The following is a 22,274-nucleotide window of genomic DNA, read 5'->3' as shown; positions in this document are numbered from 1 at the left end:
AAAGCTAAAATCTGAGCGTCTGACACATCGGTGGATTCATCTAATTATAGTGCAAAATAATCTGCCTTCGGGAGTTTTGCGACTAGTAGTGCCCTCACATCAGCTGCCAATTCATCAATAGGGCGGGCATTGGGATGCTTTTCAGTTTTTTTACGTACTCATCCTTCCCAAACATTGTTTTGCACATATCACTAGCTGTTGGCAATATTAAACTTTCCGCAATTATGTATGGCTGTTTGGTCTGAGCGAAACGTAATGCAACTTGATAAGAGGCTTTTAAAGCTAGCTCGCACACTTTGGCTGATTGTCTCATCAAGGTCTGCTCATCAAGATTTTAAACGGGAAATATTAAATGTTTTTTTTCTTTCAAGTGAGCATGGGTTGTCTTTGAGTGTCGTTGCAGCCTTGATGGTTTCATAGTTTCGTTTGATAGCACGGAAGAGCAAACCACGCACACTGATAATTCTTCACCATCGGTCTCTTTGTAGGTGAAGGCAAACTTCAGATAATTCTCTGAATATTTACGTGTCTTCTCCCGTTTGCGCTTTTGGCTGTTAATGGAAGGGGTGTTGGCATCCTCTGAAGGTAGATCATCTGAACCGCCATCAGTGGTGTCTGACAAGGAGCTATTGTTCCGAGAAATTACAAAACGATCAATTATTTCAAATTGTATACGTAACGTCTTTTGGCACCAGATAGCTAAATGTAGCTAAAAGTGCATATATTGCCATTATGATCAAATGATCGCGTAAAGACTCATGGGTAGCCTATGTATTATTTTTAAGGAATAGAAAGCAATTTTTACGTTCTGTTTCTGTTTATGTAGTCTTTTGGACGTTTTTAATTTTTGGAAGAGGGAAAAAATGCTTCAGATGAAATCATTTGGCGGACCCCCTGCAGTACCTCCGCGGACCCCCGGTTGAAGACCTCTGTTCTAGATGGTCACAGATATTATTAAAGTAAAGTGAGAACAATACCGGGCCTAAAATAGAGCCCTGAGGGACACCAGAATTAATTACTAGGGCCTCAGATGTAAGGCCTGCAACATCTATACATTGTGTTCTGCCCGTGAAGTAGTTTTTGAACCATCTGAGGGAGACAGTATCAAATCCCAGGGAGTCCACTTTGCCACAAAGTATCTCATGGTTTACTGTATCAAAAGCTTTCGACAGGTCAATAAATAAAGCGGCACAACATTGTTTCTTGTCTACAGCAGAGGCTATGTCATTTACCACAAGGGTTGTTGCAGTAATGGTACTGTGGCCAGCTCTGAAACCTGATTGAAAGGGGCATAAAATTGAGTTTAAAGATAGAAAAGAGCTAATTTGCTCATTTACAAAGGATTCCAACATTTTAGATTAGAGTATTAAAAATGTGGGTCAAGGGTCTGGCTATAATGGGGGCAGCAAGCTTCAAGAGACGTGGGTCTAACTGGTCTGCACCCACTGAGCTCTTCATACATTTAGAATTACGAAGAGCAGAGAGGACTTCATGCTGTTGTATTGTATTGTACATGTTTCATAAGCAGGCACGGGACATTATTCTGAGACAAGATGTTGACCCTTGTCTTATTCTGAGACAAGATGTTGACCCTTGTCTGACACTTGTCTGATCAGTAGGTGTCTGACAGCAAAAGCAACATGTATCACTTCAGAAAAGTGTCACAATCCTTCATATCGCAAGAGTTGGTTCCTTAATTCAGTACATGTAAGCATTCAGATTAAAAATAGAATAACAATGTATTAAATTTCTCTATCAACAACCAACTACAGATCAAAGTTTATATGAACTATATACACTGGCTGCGCCCAGCTCATCTTTGGAGTTTGTTCATGATATTTGGTTGTGACACTCTCCCTCTTTTGCAAAAGATAAAGCGCTGATTGAAATTCTGATTGCTGGTCTCTGTCTCATTAATATTAACGTCTTTATATTAATTTATCTAACAGTTGTGTAGGTTTCTTGTTCCAGCATGCACAGTCAAGAAGGCGAAAATGGCCCTTGATTAAACTTGCACAGTCCCTCATAAAATAAAATAAAAAATGCAATGTCTACTGGCTGACTAGCAAGACATGCACAATGAGCCATTTATATGCGTTACACACTGCATTTTCTCCATTCACATGATGAGACAAACAAAAGCCTTTTCTGATGGAAATAATAGCGTTTTAGGGAAAACTATAGTAAATATAATGAGGCGGGGTTGGCCTAGATACTTGTCGTCGACATGGGAATTGATGATGTTGTGCTCAGCGCTTTGTTGCACATTGAACTCTCATTGGTTGCTTTTAAAGCGATTGTTTCTAGCCCAATCGGATCTCCGTATGGTTTTCAAACAGACATGGGCACGGATAATGCCTCCTTCCGCTTGGAGGAGAAAGAACCCTCCGCCCTCCTCCTGTCTCAGTATAATAACGAGTCTGTAGAACAGTGTGGCTGCATCGTGGAAACGTGCAGGCGAGACAGCATGAAATAATAGCTTGCTATTACAAGGGTTTAAATAGACTAGATTAATACGAATCATAAATTATGGTTCCACGTTTTTTTGGATCCGGGGGGAAGACTATTTGACATATTTAATTCAATAACGTTATGCCAATCATCGGTGGATAGCCAGCTGGCGCGCATCTCCTCCATCCGAATTCGACTACTATTTGCAACTTGCAGCCACATCCCGGTTCCTTTTGCTGTGCATTTTTGTATTCTTTCGGATGTGTGAAAGAATTGTTGAGGGAACATGCGTGATGCATTAAACCGCATTGAGCCAACTAGCTAGCGATATCTGCAACCAACCACTTATTTGACCAAACGCGGCTTGTATCGGGATGGCACCGTGGGGGATAGCATTCATCTGTTTACAGTGGGGTGAGTGTTAATGTTTTAATACACTCAACCACGTCCATCTGTCACACTTCATACCCATTGGTGCGTACAATACAGCTAGCATGCTGTCACGTTATCCCTGTAACTACCATATGGGATTAGTGATTTCCTCCACCGATGGTGTATATATGTGCGTGCGTTGTAGCTGGGATACCCGGAGTTGGATTTGAAGAATTCTCATTGATTCGGTGGCAGTCCTTCAAGGCAGAGTGTCCTCAGTGGTGCATGCTAAGTCACATCTACCAGGCGCCCCATAATACAATGTTTTTAATAACCATTTTGCTTAAACAGTGGAGGAACAGCTGTCTGCGATATAGTTTTAATTGGTGGCTTGCCAGAGTTGAAAGTCCCCCCCAAAATGATTCTTTACAACTCAGTAGGCCCATGTTTTTCAAGCATCTTCGGGATTTCAAAGACGCATCACGGACTCCTCATGGATTTTAAGATGCGTGAATGAACTGGTGTTTTCTCAGTAGCCTGATACTAACCAAGCTTCGCGTTAATTATTGCTTGATCCGCTTAAGCTCTGTTCCAGACTCCCATGTCATTATCTGAGGGTGTGTTCCTATGATGCCGTGTTGTTGCCTGACTAGTCTTGTGTGGGAAAGAGGGACATTTGGTGACGGGCAGTGAAACCTGTTCTAGTTTTTCAAGTCATGCCAGTCAGTAGTCAGATAAAAAGTGCGGTCATTGTCTAGCAAGGTGTGTCTGGCACTTTTGGTCGTCATGCATCATGTTCAGGTGGAGTCCGTACAGGTAGATGGTGGATTGCTGTAGGCTCTAAGTCAGGATGAACAAGCCGTCTCTTACACATTTGTGAGGGTTTCGTTTTTTTGTCATTTAGCCGGGAGCTGTTTCCTCTCCAAGTCCCATGCTGAAAGTCTTTTGCTTGAAACGTCATGTTAGGGAAGTGTTTGTTCTCATACCAGGAAATATGTGTCTCGCCATGTCCTATTTCAATTTAGGAAGGTGTGACATACGGTCACAAAGCTACCCTAGGGACATATCTGGTTTGGTTAACAAAAGCTACTGAGAAAAAATAGTTGAAAGTACTTTGACAATGTACAAAAAAAATGGACAATATATGTGATATGAAATTATAACAAACTAGAAGGGCACTCAGAGAGTGCAGACCACTGCCAAGGCCAGATGATCTTGTTATGTTAACGAAAGTGAACAATAGTTAGTGGATCCACCCCAAAATTGAATGAGTTCTTCCTTGGCCCATGCTACAGCCTTCCACCAAGTTTTCGTGAAAATCTTCCTGGTAGTTTCTGCGTAATCTTGCTGACAAACAGTCATACAAACAAATGGCACCAAAAACACCTCCTTGGTGGAGGTAATAGCCAAATAGTTTTCACAGGTGAGCTGACAGACCTAAACCTGTCCTAAACAAAACAATCCCATCTAGGCTTTTGACGAGGATAAAATTGCAAGGAATATTATATTGTATTCTAGACAAATCTGCATTGGTACACATGAAACTACACTAAAAAGTAATCTCTACTTGATTCACTATTTCAATGTGAATGTAGCAGTAACTACCAGCAAACTACTGCAAAATGTAGTTAAACTACTTGTTGAGCCCACTACTCCCCAACCCTGCATTTGGCTGACATTTGGCTATAAATTGTTCAAAAGCTCGTCTTCCCTTAAGTAGCTCCTTTAATGTGTTTGTAAATTGTTCAAAATGCATGTGATATAACTGAGGTTAAAAGATGGACACTGTCTGCTGTCATGGCAACAGAAAAGCCTAGTTGATTTGGTTAACCCCACCACTGCACTGTCCCCTGCCATTGATCGGTGGAGAAAGCACTGGGGATAGTAGTCACACTTTTTGCTCACGTGTGTTTCTCAATTTTTTTACAGTTTCAGTCTCAGTGCCTTATACCTCACACCTCATATTTAACATCACCAGTAAACTTCTTCATGTTGTGTAAAAAACAGTATACATCAGTGTATATTGTAACTGTGCTGCATTATGGAGTTTTGGTCTAAAACTAGCAAGCTACCTACCTAAAAAGGCCGGTTGCAGAGTGCATGACTGAGGGGCGTTGTGATTTTCAAGGGAGAACACTTTGTAGTGTTAGATTGGAAGTTACAGTGATGCTGGCATGGACAGACATAACAGGGGAGAACCGGATCGTAATTTGTATTTTACAAAGAGATTGTACGAGACTGAAATGCAATATTTTGACCTACACCTGTCCTCTGTCAAATACAGTTAATTTATAGAACAAAAAACAATATAATGTAGGCTGTAGGTCTATAATGTTGTCCAGGCTATACCTAGACAAAAGAATGACATTGCCCTCAAATCAGTTGGACTGTTACAAGAATGTCGTCCTGGGCAGCTTGATAGGCTATGTAGCAACAATACAAGATTATTACTTATATTTTAAGTAATACATGGAACTACGACAAGAGATATCAATTTTAGCTCACTATTTGTCCTGAAAGGGCAATTTGCAGGATCCCGTAGTGTAGTACAATACAAGAAATATGCTTAAAATGCAAATATTAGCTATACACATTATAATAGGCCTACTAGTGTAATACTAATAATAGTGCAGTGAAGTATGATGTAATAGTATAGCATACACAGTATATAATTATTCCACTCAATTCTATTCTGATATATTGAGGCAGGGTAATTCCTCATTAAGACAAACCCTATTTATTTTTAAATAGTTTATTTGTCAACATCAGCAAAACATGGTTGGGAGAACAGAACTTCCCCAGTGAAGTGAATTAGCCTGACGTTACCTACCCTGGTTATTTGCGTACCGCCATCAAACAAGCCTTTGGCAGGGGATTTGCAATTCATTGCCACATAGGACACAGTTTAGAGGGCGAAGCTCAGACTGAACTTGAAACGTTATTGGACACAAACTTCATGTTTAAGGGTACATTTTATGTTTTGTATGAGCAATATTTATGGATATTTTGACCGGCATTTATCGGATGTTTACAAATTTTACTTGGCAAAAACGGGCCAAAAACTTCATCTGAGGGGGCAGCCCTCTTTTGCCCTCCGCCCACCCCCTGGCACCAGCCCTGATTTGAAGACATCAGAAGTAGTTGCTTATAAAACATGCCTTAAAAAGTCGCAAATTGTTGCATAGTGTTTCTTTCAGGAAATGTTGGTAGCTTTCATCACCAACTTTTGGATGGGGATGATTATCAAAAGCTGTGGCATCTGTTGTCCCTGTACCACTTCTGCCTTTATGTGTCTCTTTTATTATGTTGAAAAGGGTTAATTGTTAAACCATTTGCATATGGCTTTTGTACCTGTCTTGTGAACTATTTATGTATGTCACAAATGTGTTGGGGGGGGGGGGGGGGGATACAGGTATTGTTGAAATGAACAGTTATGTTGACACTGCTGAGGGCTTGAGTGGCAGTCCTTTTGACCCTGACTAGCCTAGATTTCACCTTGTATAATTGTAGAAGGAAGTCTGAGAGTATTCTATGAATGGCAACAGAGTGCATCCGGTTAGCCACAGATGTCATTGTTTGGCTACGGTCAAAGTCAATTTGACATGCATTGGTCTGTTTCACTGATTCCAGATATTCAGATGCTGCTTCAGATTAACATTTGTTTGAGCAAAAGTTGTAGTCACCGTGTTCACTGACAATGCCCTGGTCCTTTCCCATGATGGGCTCTCTCATTGATCTCTTGTGATTAACCCAGTTTTTTAAGCAGGTATTGACTGGTGTTTTGTACACCCCCTCTCTCTTTCAGTAATCCACTATGTATTGTGCCGCGAGGTGATTGTTCCCACTGGTCCACTGTACCGTGTAGCAGGGTTCCCCTTGACTCTGCCCTGCGCTGTGACCGGTTATGAAGGCTCGCGCACACAACACTTTGAGTGGTTCCAATACCGGACAGACACGGGTGGTCATCAGATCGGGGTGATCTCCACCCGGGACCAGGGCTTCCCCTACGCCCCCTTCCAGGCGAGGGTGCGCTCAGGAGAGATCCGGGTGGAGAGAGACTCGGGGGACAGAGCCAGGCTTGTGGTGCAGAGACTGCGGCAAGATGACCAGGGACGATACGAATGCTACACGCCTAGCACCGACACGCGTTACCAAGGCAACTACAGTGCCTCTGTGGTGGTGAAAGGTGGGACCAAATTTTCTCTACAAATCCTGCACTGATATTCAAATACACTGTAGAACAGTGAGCTTGTCTTTTAAAAATATATACAACTGTACAACTGCTGAATGATAAGACTACAAGCTTTGGTCATTTATTGTGTTACTTCTAAAAAGTGTGGCTTCTGTAGTGCTTACTCAGTTTTCGAAAAAACATTATACATTTGTGTTTTCATTTGTTTACTTTCACATAGCCCTACATTTCTGTACAGTGGCAGCTGTAATCCTAGATTTGCCACGTGGTGTTTAGGGGCCAATCCTCCACCAGTTTGCCCAATCTTGTTTTCCCCCCCCATTCTCTGGCAGTGATCCCTGACACCCTCCTCATCAGCCACCCCCGCACTTTAAGTGGCCAGCCCATGACTGAGGGAGCGGAGCTGCAGCTCACGTGCAAAGCCTCCGCTCTGTCCCGGCAGCACACCCACCTCTCCATCACTTTCGGCGTGCAGGGCGGTGCGGAGACGGCCATGGGCCCTCCGGGGGCACAGGGCAACACCCTGCGGGAGATCATCGCCATTGACCGGGGGCTGGCGGTCACCCCCAGGCCCAACGGCTACGACAAGCGCTATCAAGCTGGCGAGATCTCGCTTGAAAAGAGGACCGGGGACAGCAGCGGCGACCTGTACGTGATGAAGATCGGCGCCCTTGCCCCAGAGGACTCTGGGTCTTACTTCTGTGAGGCGGCTCAGTGGATCCTGGACCCTGACGGCACGTGGCAGAGGATCGCGCAGAGGACCATGGAGCTGGGCAACCTGACTGTCCAGCCTCTGGGTCAGTCCCACAGCTTGCAGATCATGAGTTGGCTTAATGTGCTTTTTCCATTGCTCGCCATGCTTCGGAGAGAAAATGGATTTCTCTGACACCAATTTTCCCCTTTTGCCAGTGTCTGGCTTTTTGTTTGCTTGCTCGCTCAGAGAGGGCACAGACCTCTCTCTTTGAGTGAATCAGGCCCTGTGTCTGTGTGTTATCTGGCTCACTCACAGGACAAAGTCCATGCCTTTAGTGTAGCCTGAGCCCTATGTGTATACACTGAGCTGCATGGTGCACTCACTATAATGGCATAACTGCTCAGCTCACAAAACAATGGGAGCAGCTAAAGTCGGAGCTTAATATAGGCCCTCACTGCCTGTATTGTTAATCTCATTAGACAGCCTGTGCTCTGCTTCTCTAAAAGTCTCCCCTGATAGACGAGTGTGGGCTGTGTGTCACCGCACAATGGCCTGATGCTTCTCCTTTGTGCCTGTTTGTGGTAACAGCCTATATTCAGTTGTGCGTTCTTAAATTCTTTTGCTGGATTGCGAAAAAGAATGCACAGTACATAGACAATGCTCTGTATGCTATTGTTCAGATTGAAAGAGAGTCTCGTTATAATACAGTTTAATTTAGTTTAGATTAAGCTTTAACAAAGTATTTTTTTTACATGGCGAAATCACAAACTTTTATTTAGGTGCAATAACTTTTTGGAATTTTGGAAAACTTTTTTCGCCTGTATGCGATCAATTAGATAGGTCTGGAAAACTTTAATGGAAGTAGATTTGATGAAAATGTAGACTAACATACGTCATATCCAGTATAATCCAGTTGTGCTTCAACATATTCTGTCCTCTCCTTATCTGTGTTTTCTCATATTTTGGTGTCATTGCAGCGGACTCCCTGACGGTGACCTCCGCACCCAAAGGCGAGGTGACCCTGCTGGTGGGCTCCCCCCTCAGCCTGACCTGTGAGGTGTCTGGGGTGGGCTCCTGGACGCGCTCCTCCCTGCTGGTGCAGTGGACGAGACGGGGTGCGACCAGCAGCGACGGCTCCTCTGGAGGTGGGGTGGAGGTGGAGGTGGCCCGGATCGGCCCAGACGGTGTGGTCAGCTGGGGGGACGACTCCAAACGCCAGGGGGCTGCATCCATGGAGAAGGAAGGGGAGGGGAAGTACACCCTCCGGCGGTTCGCGACGTATCCGTCAGACGCTGGGGTATACCGCTGCGCAGTGAGCGTGTATGCTGGAAAGCTGAACCCGGGACCTTCGGCCCCGGCCACAGTTACCCAGAGGTCTGAGGGAGTGACTGTCAACGTCAAGACTAAAGGTACAAAGACAGAGAAGGGTTTGACTAGAATGGCAGCCCAAGGCAACTCCAAAAGACAGTGGAAATTGTATAACCCGATTGAGTTCATCTGTTAAGTTCATAAATCTTTATTAAAATTGCTTTATTCTGCTGAGTGGACATGAATGTAATGCTATCTTTTCATTATACCCCCGCCCTCCTCTTCCGCCTCAGATGTGAGTGTGGTGGCGGTGGCTGAGTTGCCTCGTGGTCCGCTGTTGAAGAGAGGAAACACAGTGGCCCTGCTTTGCAACGTGTCCGTGACCACCATGGGAGCCTCCCAAGTTGAGATCCAGTGGCTGTGGAAGCGGGAGTCTCTGAAGGGCCTGGGTGAGAAGCCCATGGCCGATGACTCCGGCCGCGCTGTGGCCCTGCTGACCTACGACGGCATGTCCCGCATCTACGCCAACGGAAGCGAGCTGACCGTCGACCGCCTGGCTCCCGACTGCTACCGCCTGAGGATCCACTCGGCCAGGGTAGAGGACCAGGGGCACTACCTGTGCCAGGCGGCGGTGTGGGGGCAGGACCCCAACGGAGCGTGGTACAACACCGGAGCCAAAGCGGAGTCGCCCGCGGTCCGGGTCTACCTGTATGCTAGAGGTGAGACTCCGACTGCTATTTCCCATTCTTAAAGTTTGTCACTTGCTTGTTGCACTATAGTATCTGAGAGAACAGCAAAATGTGTCCACTTCAGAAGTCCTTGAACTGCTGTCTCTCTGATGTCAAATGGATTTTCTTTTAATCATCTTCTATTTTTTTCTTTCTTCTTTCCCTCCAGTCATGGATCTTCTCCTCATACCTCTAGTAATCGGAGTGTCGTCTGCCCTCTTTGTGGGTGTTGTCATCATCGCCACGGTGACGTGTTGTTTCATGAGGAGCTTGGCAAGGCAACGCTCCCAGAAGTAGGTGCCACGTGGTGTTTACACAGGGCTGTCCGAGCCTCTGATAAAACACACGTGGCACAATGACAATGGAAAGCCTGTTTGCCCTCTCCCAGATAATGCACATTTATAAGATATAGATGTGCAAACGTGGGATGGGGATTATGGTCACACTTGTGCCAATTTTTCAAGACAATGATCAGACATGATGAGAACCAGCTGAAGATTATTGCACGATTAGAAGAAACAAACAAACAAACAAATATAACCCAAAAGTCCTCTAAATGTTTCAGATGTACTGCTGTAAGTCTGTTAACATTTTGAAATGTGAAGCAGGCTTCTTTCGCTGTTCTCTATGCATGAACGAATAATATATTCACTAACCTTCTGAGGACCATTACCATGGACAGTGAACCTCTGGTGGAGAAGAGGATGTATAGGTGACTCACAGATTCGTTTGTGACTCTCGTTGCAAAGGATTGGGGACTTCCCCAAATGATCAGAGCTTTGCTGATGTTTTTTTTTTTTTTTTAAACGAAACAGATAACACAAAGTTATTGTTAACTTGAATTTGAGAGTGACCCAGTCCTTTACAGGCTAGTGCAAATGGTCCACCATCATATCAAGTTACCCTTTTTTTCAGTTACATTATATGTGTATAAAGAAAAAGGATCAACAGAAAGATGAATCATTTTGAAGATTTATGCACTGATCTTTGCAAATGCTCCCTTGTATGCTAATTTGGTATTTGTGCTTGAATAAGTTGGACAGATGTGGTGTGAGGGTGAAATGGTCCCTGATACCCACACGTCCCGCAGGACCAAACTTACCTACAGTTACTAGAAACTGTTTCAAGCTACACATCCAGTGCAGGGATTGATTGGTATGGTCTGTTACTATGGGATATCAAAGTGAACAGACCCAGTTGTATGGCTGTAAAAGGATCTGGGCCTCTCGGCCTGAGTAGAAAAGAAAAACATTGGAGACCGAAGACCATTCTTGGCTTCACCACCTTCTCCGTCTTTGTGAACATGTATTTTTCTTTTATATATTATGGTTATATTAAGCATTGTTGCATTGAGCAGAGTACCGTAGTGTACTGTTTGATGTTTACAAAATGTATGACTAATGTTTTTTTTGTGCTCACAAGGTAAAATGTTAGTTGGGGAGACCTACTTATTATGCTGTTACTGTTCTGACATAACCAGCATGCAGTCACTGCCTGTTTTGCCCAAGCACTTACACGACCAAATTGGGAGTCACAGTAGACTTAGAGCGTCTTTTTATTTTTAATCATTTTAAGATGATTTTTTTTTAGGTTAGTGTTCAGGGAGGACCTTCGTGTACCTGTTCCTTGTGTAGCTGTTCATTTCTGATGAGTTCCAAAGAGATGTTCTTATTTTTTTGTTAACCATAGTCTTTGACGCACCATGTTAAAAAAAGCTCATTAATGCTGCTGCCTTGTCCTGTGTCACTCAGTGTCGTTCCCCCCCCCCCCCCCCACAGTGGAATATGGTCTGTGAATTTGTATTTTTTTTTTCTATTTCATTCGCACTGCATTGTGGGTTACTGCTCTTCTCATGGGAAGCAATAAGCCAGCTGAAGTCAGACCCCTGTGCACCCGGGCGACAAGCATCGCTGAGCCTCTCCCAAATCCCAGTGTGCAAAACTCGCAATGCAATCTATTTGATGGCACAGACTCAACGCCTCGCTATCGGAATCCGATTGGCCTCCGCTTCCCACCCCATCCCTTTTCCTGGGTCGGCAGTGGGTCGAGCTCTTTTTCTGCTCCCTTTCTAACCATTCATTGTTAATGTCAGCAATGCATTAGTGGAAAAAAAGAAGGGGGGGGCATCTCTCAGAAACCACTTAGTTACAGAGCTCCAGTGCTGAAAGCTGATTTATCCAGCACTGTTCTCCAACCCCCACCCCCGCCCCCCCTGCCCACACGTGACCACAGCCCCGAATGAGGGCCCTGGGTGAAGCGAAGTGAATTCATGCTGGCTGGGTTTTAATCCCTGTGTTTATAGTGTCTGCACACCCTCCCCCCAACTGTATTTGTTAGTCAGAATGTCGGCTTTAACTGTGCTCCTGTGGAACAGTAGTGGCCATTTTTTCACTCCCTCTATTCTCTCTCTCTCTCGCCTGTCTGATTCCTTATTGCACTAATTGGGTTGTGATTTCTTTGAAGGAACAGATTTCATGTCTAACTCTCAGTAATTGTGAGTAAACCTACTGGTCTGATTCCCGTTGTGTGAGAATTGATGTCCCCCGTGTTGTATTCAAGTGTGTGCTGTATTTATAGTCACACATGTTGCTATGACTGAGGGTTATGCTGTTTCAGTTATTATACCTTGCACTGCTTTGTAACTATGTCAATTTGAAATGCCGCTTACAATTTGAAGTTCTAATTATTTTCCATCATTGTTCACAATTTGAAATGTAATGAGTGTGTGTGTGTGTGTGTGTGTGTGTGTGACGGTGCTTGGGGAATGCAACCACACAATGAAATAAACCATTCCAGACCAAAATGTTCAAAGGCCTTTTTTAATTATTCAAAGTGGTTTGTGAAAGAACTCCGTTTGGAATCCAGGGTGTATGCTGGTAAAGCCAACAGGTTGCGGTTTCATCGACCTGCCATGGTAGGCTGCAGCAGAATGACATGGATGGCCAAAATTAAAGAATGATGGCTGTACCCAGAGTGACTGATGGGCATGTGCCATCCCTTGGGTACAGGAATAATGATAGACTTTATATGTTGAGATACTGGGGAAATGCAGGCCAGGTTGCAAATTGTCCTGTGTAACCAGACGATCACACTTTTTTTTGCTCATCCGCAGTAATTTTAAACTTCTCTTAGCCTGACAGGTCCAACGCTGACGACTGAGCCAATTGCAGAAAGGATCTCTACAATGAGGCTTAGAGCATTTCGTCCTTGTCCCTCACACTTTTACTTTACTTTTAGGAAGTCTCACATGCTTTGATGTTTTTGTATATTTCCCCTAACTAAAAGTATTGATGCACAAGTGGCATTTATGATTATATTCTAGAAGACCTCTGCAACAATAACATGAGAGTAAAAGGAATGTAGTAAAATAAAATTGTATTTAAATCAAGTGTAAACACACCCTTACAAAAAATTATGCAGCTGTGGAAACTAGCATTATTGTAGCTGAAGAAAATCGCCCGAGCTTCCAAGTGTTTTTTCAGAGGGTGCATTTTTGAAGCAGTGCATGCTAAAGGTATGTTAGCAGGTGTTCCCCGACCAGATACAGACTTTAAAAAATGTCAGTTTGTCAAGAAACGCTATCGCAGACCGAGTTAAGGAACTAGCAGGCAATCTAACAACACAACTAGCCGAAGAGGCAAGCAGTTATGTGGCTTTTTCATTAGCTGTTGATGAAAGCACAGACAATGTATTCAGTGTGTTTACAGGTGTATGTGTTCATACAGCCAAATGTTTACTCAAATCAAAACCTCTCATTAGTTGGTTGTATGTCCTATGCAAGGCTGTCTGCAGCCATTTGTTTTTGTAAAATGCCACATCTGTCACACATGTTCTTAACAGCTAACAATGATTTGTTGTACCATAGTTGTGACAAAAAAGCTTTGAACAAAGTTAATGTAATAACTTCTGTTTCATATTTGTCTTTGTTATTCACTTTAAAAGTTTTAACTTTGATAGAGTAATGCAGGTTTCTTAACCCTAAATCAAAAGAATTTATGTTATAATAACAGAGAAATGTGCTTACATACAGTATATTTTTACATTTATATAAATGCATGTACAATATTTTTACACTTGAATAAACAATAATTAATTAACAACAGTTATTTAACAATATGTTAGGAAGTAGTTATATTTATACAGTCTTACAGTTACAACCGGCCCTTTGAGGGCAACCATAATGCTGATGTGGCCCAGGGTGAAAAGGACAAAAACTTGCAGAGCTTTAAAGGCATATTGACAACAAGAAAACCACCAGTGGGAAAGGGCCTCCTAAGGGTTAAAATGTGCTAAATGTGCTCCCACTTGTAGGTTGTGCGTGGCACAACTTTTTTTTGTGTGTGTGCATACAATGTTCAAGTATTCCTGCGGGAGCTCCTGCATGGAGAGAAAATGTATGCGCATTCGTATAGGCCTACAAATAGGTATCACACACATCATCTCCACGTGTCTACCCTTTGGACAGGTGCTTATCTGGCCTTCACCTGCTATCGGAAATATCATAATAACGAGTACTGAGCAGATGCATGGCCAAACACAGTCGTAATTACTAGCATCCTCTTGACGTCACAACTCGGGTATCACAGAAAAACTCGAATTTGTCTATGATACCCGAAAGACAACTACCAAAAATGGCAAGGCATGCCATCAAATTGATGATATTATAGGGTTATTCAATACTACTATTGTGTTGTACATTAAATATCTGTATGGAAATTGCTTCAACAAAGTAATTTTCGTAAACAGACAGTTCGAGTCAAAACTTCTGATCATGGCTGACATGCAGGGAAGATTATGGCCGACCCCTCCCACCCTGGACACAAACTCCTTGTGACACTCCCCTCTGGCAGAAGGCTGCGGTCCATCAGGACCAAAACCTCACGCCACCAGGGCAGCTTCTTCCCGCCTGCGGCTGGCCTCATCAACAAGGCCCGGGACCCCGCCCCCCAACACGGACTCTTATCCCGAACTCTTATTTGCACACTACTGCATAGACTGCACATCTCTTTCATTTTTCATTTTTTCCTTTAACATATTCTGTACATTTTTTTAATATATTTTATATTTAGTTTTTCATATGTTTGAAAAATAACTTAATATGTGTATTGTTTATTGTTTATTGTGTATGTTTATTGTTTGTACCAACGTACCACACAAAATTCCTGGTAGGTGAAAACCTAATTGGCAGTAAAAACCTTTCTGATTCTGATTCTGATTCTGATATGCCGAAGAGTGATTGACTGCATGTAGGTCTCTTTATTTATATGGTTCAATGACTAATACTACTTGAGGATTGAGGAAACATCATACATGAAAACGGTGTCTGACAGGTCATCATTTTCTGATGCTTCCTTATTGTGCTAGATTTCCGAACAGGTAGTTGCTGCGTAATTACGATTTCCGAACTTGGAAGCAAGATCTCACCATAAGCACTTGAAGGCAGCAAATATGTGTTCGGAACGTTCGGCGTCTAAATGACGCCCACCAGGGCTTTGCGTGCTACGTAATAATTAGGCTCATTGCAGGATAACACACGATATTGATTGATGTTCTTTCTTTTCGATTATGAAGGGTTCAAAAATATATTGATATTAGTTACAGGAAAGGGTGAGTGGTGGTCTTCATGTCTACATGTCTTACCTTCGCACGACACGTTATGGCTATGTTTAGTCAATAGGCTACATAAGTAGGCCTGCATTACATATGCTACTACAGTAGATGTATTGGCTACAGTAAACATTGGTGGCGACTACATAATATGTGACACTTTGAAACTGTAATTGAATACACGTATGAAAATGACATCAACCGTTTTATCCCCATGTTCAAGTTCAGAGAGCGGGCTGTCTCCCGCAGGAAGGTAGAGTGATGTCCTACGTTGGGCGGTTGGATAGGCCTACCCAAGGACAAGATGAAGTTGATCTGGAATCAGAATTACCATCATTTCTGGACTTTGATCAAAGAAAATCGAGGGTAGAACAGCGGAACCGGATCAGAATATTTATGGAGTCAGCAGTAGAGAGAGAGGCGCAACTCGGCGAGCTTCTCGACTGGTTAACTTTCACCAGTCAGTGTTGATTGTCAAACTGTTGTTTAGGGGAGAGCCGGGACGAAAATAACACTTTTTAATTTAACGTGGTTTACAAAGAGATCGTACGAGACTGAAAGCCAATATTGTTTTACTGACAAACTACAACTGTCCTCTGTTAAATACTGTTGCATTTACAAACCTGGACAAAACAGTTTAGGTATAATTTCAGCAACAGTGGAACAACTGCAATGGTAGCCTACTTTTGCCCCTCCTCGTCGGGTTGAAAGTATACAGTTAAAATCATCATCCTCCTGCAATGCACACATCATGTTTTTTTTTCATGGCACCAGCTTACGGAATGCTAGCCTGACGATGTCATACTCATAATTCTAGTCAGAATATGAGTCTGATACCGCTCCGTTGGACTGTGATTATGGGGCGTGTTTCAACCGAACCAGGGGAAAAAATGCCTCTTCGCTCAATTGGATATATCTAGAACCAATCAGAGCAACGTAGTATGACCATAACCATGGGGCCAGCTGATACATTAAACTTTTACCGGATCCCGTAGGAAGGACGGCAAAAACATCTTTTCGATCGACAAATGCCTTGATCGCGTTTCTCTGTTCCTCTTTCAAAATGAATGTGCTGTCAATGTCTTCTAAAACAGACTCGAATTTCCACATTTCAGCTCTCCAACGGCAGCCATGTTTGTTGAAAACGAATTCACCCCAAAAGCTCTTTGGTGACGTGGTTGATTACGTTAGGGTTGATCATCTGTCCATCATCGTATAAAGCCCGCCCTGACAATTTGATTGGTCTATCTATCTCCTCACAGACTTTTGTGAGGAGATAATTTCTCCCCAACGGAGCGACACCAGACCGAACTTCCCGACCAAAAAAATTGTGGGCGTGGCTAAATTCGTCTGGCATCCAGGCTAACGGAATGCAGTTATTGCACGATCTTCTCTGCATCTCTCTACACGTGTATTGTGGTAGTGAGACGTACGCGACTCATATGAGGCAGCAAAGGCCTGCGTGAATTTAGAAATGGGCATTTATTGTGAAATGACATACGTGTAAAACGAACAGTTGAATGCAATAACATACCCAGTTTAACATCATGTTCGAACACTATTTACAATTTCACAACCGAATACTGTACCTAGTGAGTAGGCTACTGTGCATAATTTGTAAGTAGGTATTTTACCTTTTAGTGAGATAACATTACATGATCAACATGACCCACATCAATACCATCCGCCATCGCATAATTACATAGCCTAGTAAAGTGCAGTCGAACTATCTTGGCAGCCCGGTTTTCTGTTCCTATGTCCTTATGCATTCTCCTTGACGTCTTTCCTTGACCTCATTGCATTTTCTATCGAGGTCAAGAAAAAGTGATTATAAAAAGGACATATGATGTAACTTGTTTTGACTGTTCAACCATTTGGGGTACTGCATTGGTGGGGGCAACAGTAACAAGTGTCCCTCCCTACACATTTGCCATTAAAACCTAGTCTGCATTTCAGGCAAGCAAGCATGCTCGGAAGTCTGGGATTGACAATAAAAAGAACATAACAGGAAGATGTTTGGTAGATAGATGAAGGTTAAAATAAGCTGTGTTGACCTAAATATGTGTGTCTAGTACCATCATTGTACTCTGAGAAAGTGTTACTTTCGCCTCTGCTCTCCCTAATTGGTGTCCTCTGTTTTCCTTTGACAAATTTTGTGAGTGGTCTGCTGGTCCTAATACATTGAGATATTTTCTCACCAAACTGTCTTTGCCTACTGTATACAGAGAAATCCTTTGAAACATTTGAGCGTAATAGAGATGAATCAAACGATATGGCGTCTTCGGAATGGATAGATGCTACGGAGAGCAAGCTGGACAAGTTTCTGTGGGAGATGGATTGTAGCCTCAAACGTTTGAACATCCTTTGGAAAACCATATGTCGCATGGATATCAAGACAACAAAGAAAGAGACTGGTAGGTAGCTTCATTATTAATTTAAATAATTCAGATAAAAATAAATTCAAATAGCTTGTGTTCGAGAAAGGACCTAGGCAAGGCAGTTCCTCAGGTAAGTCTCTTCCTTATCTCACTGTACCTCACTGTTTATTATATTATATACATGTATTTTCTAGTTATGTGCTTTCATGACATTCCAGTTATATGTAGCCAAGTCAGAAGGTGTCCTCATGTCAAAATGCAGCATAATCACATAGCTTAATATCAGTGCACCAGGCCTCCACGTCTTGTTCTATTTTCTCTGAAGGGTTGCGGAACATCCTGGAGTTAATAATTCAGATTTTATTCTTGCTTTGTCCTCATGGTCCTTCACTTACTTGCCCTTACTGAAACATGGACATGGCCAGAAAACACCAAACATTTTCCATACCTCTGGTTTATCTGGTGGAGGAGGTGGAAAAGGCTTTCTAATGTCAAATTACTGGAAAATCACACAGCTGCTGCTTGTGTGCAGCAAAAACTCGTTTGAATAACATGCCATCACGACAACCAGTCCTGTCAAGTTACACCTGGTGGTTATTTATTGTCCACCAGGAAAACTTGGCAGCTTTGTGTATGAGCTGGACATTCTGTTGCCTGCACGATTTAGGATTTTATTAGGATCCCCATTAGCTGATGCAGAACATCAGCTACTCTTCCAGAACCAGGTGTTCACAACCCTCCTTCTCATAAGGCTGGGAAGGATTTAGATCTCATTCTGTTGTGCAATTGTACTACAGAAAAGCTAATGGTCACTCTGTTATATGAGTCTGATCATTCATTTATTACATTTTCTGTGTCGCTTGGAACCTCCGACTATTCCTCCTTCTGCAGCTTCATTTTGTTTTAAAGAAGAAAAGGTTGACAATGCCTTTGCTTAAGAAAGTTTCACTTAACCTGATTCATCTGATGTGAAGCATTATAGACATATCTCCCTTCTTTCCTTTTTGTCAATTCTTTTTGGAATTGGGTCTTGTTTCCCGTCTCAGAATAATTTTGAAGACCCTAAGCATCTGGTTTTAAGACGGGTAATTTTACTGAAACTGCTCTTTTATCTGTGCCTGAAACATTGAGAGTAGCAAAGGCCTCTGTTCAGTCATCAGTTTGGATTTGACTAGACTTGTCAGCAGCCTTTGACACAGTGAACCATGACATCCTCCTCTCTCTGCTGTCCGAAATTGGGAATTTCAGGAAAAGCACTGGTTTCAATCGTACCTCAGTGGACATTCAGTCTTGGCAGAAGGAGTGTCAAAATCTCCCCACTTTACCACTGGTGTACCTCAGGGCTACTACTTGGACCCCTATTATTTTCTATTTACATCACTTCCTTCGGTGAGATCATCTGTTCCCATGGGTTCCTCTATCACTGTTGATGGTACTCAATTGTACTTGTCCTTGCCCCCCGGAAGACTCAATATTGGCTCGATTTTCTAATGAGTTAATTAGCATACTTATAAATATAATAATAGTTTTGGTGTGTGTTATTACTATCATTATTATGATTATCATTATAACAACAACAATAATAATGATGATTGTAATATTGTTATTATTGAATGGTTGTATTATTTTAAATTGATAGTTAATATTGTTTTTTGAAGTATTATCATTATGAATTATGTAATGTTTATTTCTAATGTTTTGTAATTTGCTTTGGAACAAAATGGTGTTTAGTTACATTTTTTGGGGTAAACACTTAAACTAAAGCTGTGTGTTTTCGGCAGTGTGTAAAGGACGTGTGAAGCGAGAGCCAAAACTTGATGCAAAGGCTGCCAGTCACATGCAACCTCCCTCTGTAGATTCCATAATGAAAGATGCCAGCTTGGGCACAAAGTGCGCCTCAGATCTCACCTCTATACTGGAAGACATTCAAAAGTCAATGTCTGACAATAAAGCTCTGAATATGGCCTTAACCGTCGTTCAGACGGGCTTGCATAACCTCAACCAGGCTTTCCAGGAAAGATCCAAGGAAGTCAAGGAAAGAGAGCACTCAAACAAATATGACATCAGCAATAAGATGGCACATCTAAGCCCTCAGTTACATATGGAAAGAGAAATGATGCACCTCAAAGACAAATTAACAGATTTGATGGAACAGAAGGAAGCTCTTCTGTTCCATATACGTACTCTGCAGGATCACAACCATCATAGAGATGGTCCCCTGCCTAAATCAACAGTGGTGTACCTAGACTCACAGCCTAGCAGTAATACAGAACCAGCTGCAACTTCTCGAACCTCTACAAACGAACAAACTCTAAATACAAACAATGACCTACCTCCCTCCTTAACCCTTTACCCTCGACCTTCCTTAACGTCCTTCCTTAATGTCTCAGAGGCTGCTCCTGTAAAGGAGGAGACTGAAAGTGTTGTACAGCAGATAGAGAAAAAGATTGCACACCTGCTCCAGGAGTTTCGGGAGACTGTGTTTGAAATCCTTGAGAACTATGATGCAAACCAGCTAGGGGCTGTGAATGAAATGACCAACGGCCATGATATAGTGAAACTCTATCAGTTTCTACAGTCCTCCATGCACGATTGCTTTGATGATATAATGTCACACATCCGCGAACGATGTAAAGAAGAAATCATAGATCTGCCCTTTCAAGATCTGTCCCTGTTTGAGTCTGAGCTGTGGGATAGTCCTGAAGTGCCTCCCAGCGAGATGCTGAAAGAAATCAGTGAAGAAATCAAGAAGCATGGCAAGTCAATTGAAAATGCCGGGGAATCTTTGAAAGCTCTGTACACACAACCAGGAAAGAAGAGGTGCAGCCACACCATGCCTGAACTCCTGGACATGTTTAAGAACATCAGTGACATGGGAAAGCAGCAGGCCTGTAAGATGCGCCTTACCCTTGAGAGCTTGTGTGTAATGCACAGACGAATACAAAAGGAAGAGCCAGCAGATATCCCTCTCCCTTTACCTCAGAGTACCTTAATGGTAGAGCTAAAGCCAGCTAAACCCAAGATGGTAGAACAAAAGAACCCAGAACCCAAGGTGGTTGAGAAACCGGACGTTATCAAGGAACTGGTCCAGGACACACTTCCAAAGTCTTCCTTTCTTATCCCAGAGCCACAGAAACTCCCGCCCAACATGGAGTCAGTCAGTCCCAAGGACCACATTGATCGATATGTAGCAGAGATGGCAGCGGCGGCCGAGAGGTTGTTGCGGCTGCGACGGATGGGATCCATATGCGTAATCAATGTGGAGTCTCAGAGGGCTAATGCAAAGCTGCTCGATCAGGCCCTCTTTAAGAGGAGCATCTCCCCTCGGCTCTACCATCTGATCAGGGACATCATCATGCAGACGCAGAGTAGCGTGGAGAACCGCCTCTGTTGCATTTTGCAGAGGTTTATGAAACATGCAAGGCTCCAGCAAGTCTGGTAAGATGCAAGTACATTGTTTTTTCTAAGTTTTATTAGAACTATTTTGTTGTTGTTTTTCTTTGTAAATTATGTATTGGACAAATATCTTAATTGGGGTGTGAGAGTGGATTTAAAAAAAAATTTGGCCTAATGAATACCTTTTACTGTGATGGTAGTAAGATTCTGAATGCCAGATTGCTTGAAGCACGCAACTTGAATGATGGTCATACTATAAGAAGGTGTTACTTCTACCTGCAAAAAGTGGAAAAGCTTCAGACAAAAGTATCAAACAGTGGTTATACTAAGCAAGCCTCCGTTGATCTCATTCGCAAAAACTGCATGGCACGCATGTTGTACTTATTCAACCAGGTAAAAATCAACAGTAAAATTAGAAGAAATATATCTTCTATTAGAATTTTTGAAAGCTTCATTTCTACAATAAAGGCTTTATCCCCAAATTCCACAGATAAAAATTGATTATGGCATTCACCTGGCAGCACCATATTGCTGCTCAACCCAGGAATGTTTACCATTCCTGATTCTGCCAGTAAGGCCGAAGAAATTGCAGTGGTCGCTCAATCCCTCCCCTTATAGGCGCAGATACCACTCAAACGCTCTTCCACCTCCTCAGTTCTCCTTCCTCTCCCCTTTGTCTCCCTTGCTCCAACTATCTCAACACCATGAGCCAACCACAGAAAGGTACCAATTGCAGTCATCACACATCTACTTACAAGGATGTAGCCACCTTATGGTTATACCCCTTGCATATGCTAATGATAACGCTAACTAAATGTGATGCCATGGGGCTGCATATCAACAGCTGAATATAGAGTAAGTTAGCCAACCCTTACTGGAGTAGCGTCTGGTGAATATGATGCAGTATGAGTCTTGATCTTCACTACAGGGAAACTGTGACACACCAGCACAGCCGCGATAGCCTGTGGCGGGTACAGCACACTCACGATTGCAAACGCAAAAAGTCAGCAGTGCCACCGCTGCCCATGCCCACTATTCCGCGTTTGATTGAGATGGATGTGAACCAAGACAGAAGGAAAGCTCGGCGTACTCTAGAGGCCAGGTATATAACGGTTCTCCGCCGCTTGAAAGAGTTTAAGATCAAATTG

At 42.9% G+C, this 22,274-nt stretch overlaps 2 protein-coding genes across 2 annotated transcripts; both read left to right on the top strand.

Moving 5' to 3' along the window:
* The first annotated feature begins 2,393 nt into the window (after positions 1-2,393).
* igsf8 (immunoglobulin superfamily, member 8) lies at positions 2,394-12,548 on the top strand. The gene is made up of 6 exons (XM_012841133.3): positions 2,394-2,865; positions 6,629-7,009; positions 7,348-7,812; positions 8,687-9,118; positions 9,311-9,736; positions 9,915-12,548. Exons 1-6 carry the CDS (start codon positions 2,826-2,828, stop codon positions 10,040-10,042), a joined length of 1,872 nt encoding a protein of 623 aa, XP_012696587.2. The 5' UTR covers positions 2,394-2,825; the 3' UTR covers positions 10,043-12,548.
* Positions 12,549-19,530: 6,982 nt separating this feature from the next.
* LOC122132884 lies at positions 19,531-22,220 on the top strand. The gene is made up of 2 exons (XM_042707731.1): positions 19,531-21,168; positions 21,327-22,220. The coding sequence occupies exons 1-2, from the start codon at positions 19,568-19,570 to the stop codon at positions 21,625-21,627; spliced, it is 1,902 nt and encodes a 633-aa protein (XP_042563665.1). The 5' UTR covers positions 19,531-19,567; the 3' UTR covers positions 21,628-22,220.
* Positions 22,221-22,274: the final 54 nt, after the last annotated feature.

Source organism: Clupea harengus, chromosome 5 (assembly GCF_900700415.2).
Source record: "Clupea harengus chromosome 5, Ch_v2.0.2, whole genome shotgun sequence".
NCBI classification, from domain to species: domain Eukaryota; kingdom Metazoa; phylum Chordata; class Actinopteri; order Clupeiformes; family Clupeidae; genus Clupea; species Clupea harengus.
Note: the sequence above shows the minus strand (reverse complement) of the source record. Positions and strands in the feature narration are given on the sequence as shown.

Excerpts from the sequence above, each read along its gene's own strand:
- igsf8 (XM_012841133.3), top strand. The coding sequence starts at position 2,826 with ATGGCACCGTGGGGGATAGCATTCATCTGTTTACAGTGGG. Across the intron at positions 7,813-8,686 it reads CCTGACTGTCCAGCCTCTGG|CGGACTCCCTGACGGTGACC; the intron begins GTCAGTCCCACA and ends GTGTCATTGCAG. Across the intron at positions 9,737-9,914 it reads GGTCTACCTGTATGCTAGAG|TCATGGATCTTCTCCTCATA; the intron begins GTGAGACTCCGA and ends CTTTCCCTCCAG.
- LOC122132884 (XM_042707731.1), top strand. The coding sequence starts at position 19,568 with ATGCAACCTCCCTCTGTAGATTCCATAATGAAAGATGCCAGCTTGGGC. Across the intron at positions 21,169-21,326 it reads GCAAGGCTCCAGCAAGTCTG|TAAGATTCTGAATGCCAGAT; the intron begins GTAAGATGCAAG and ends CTGTGATGGTAG.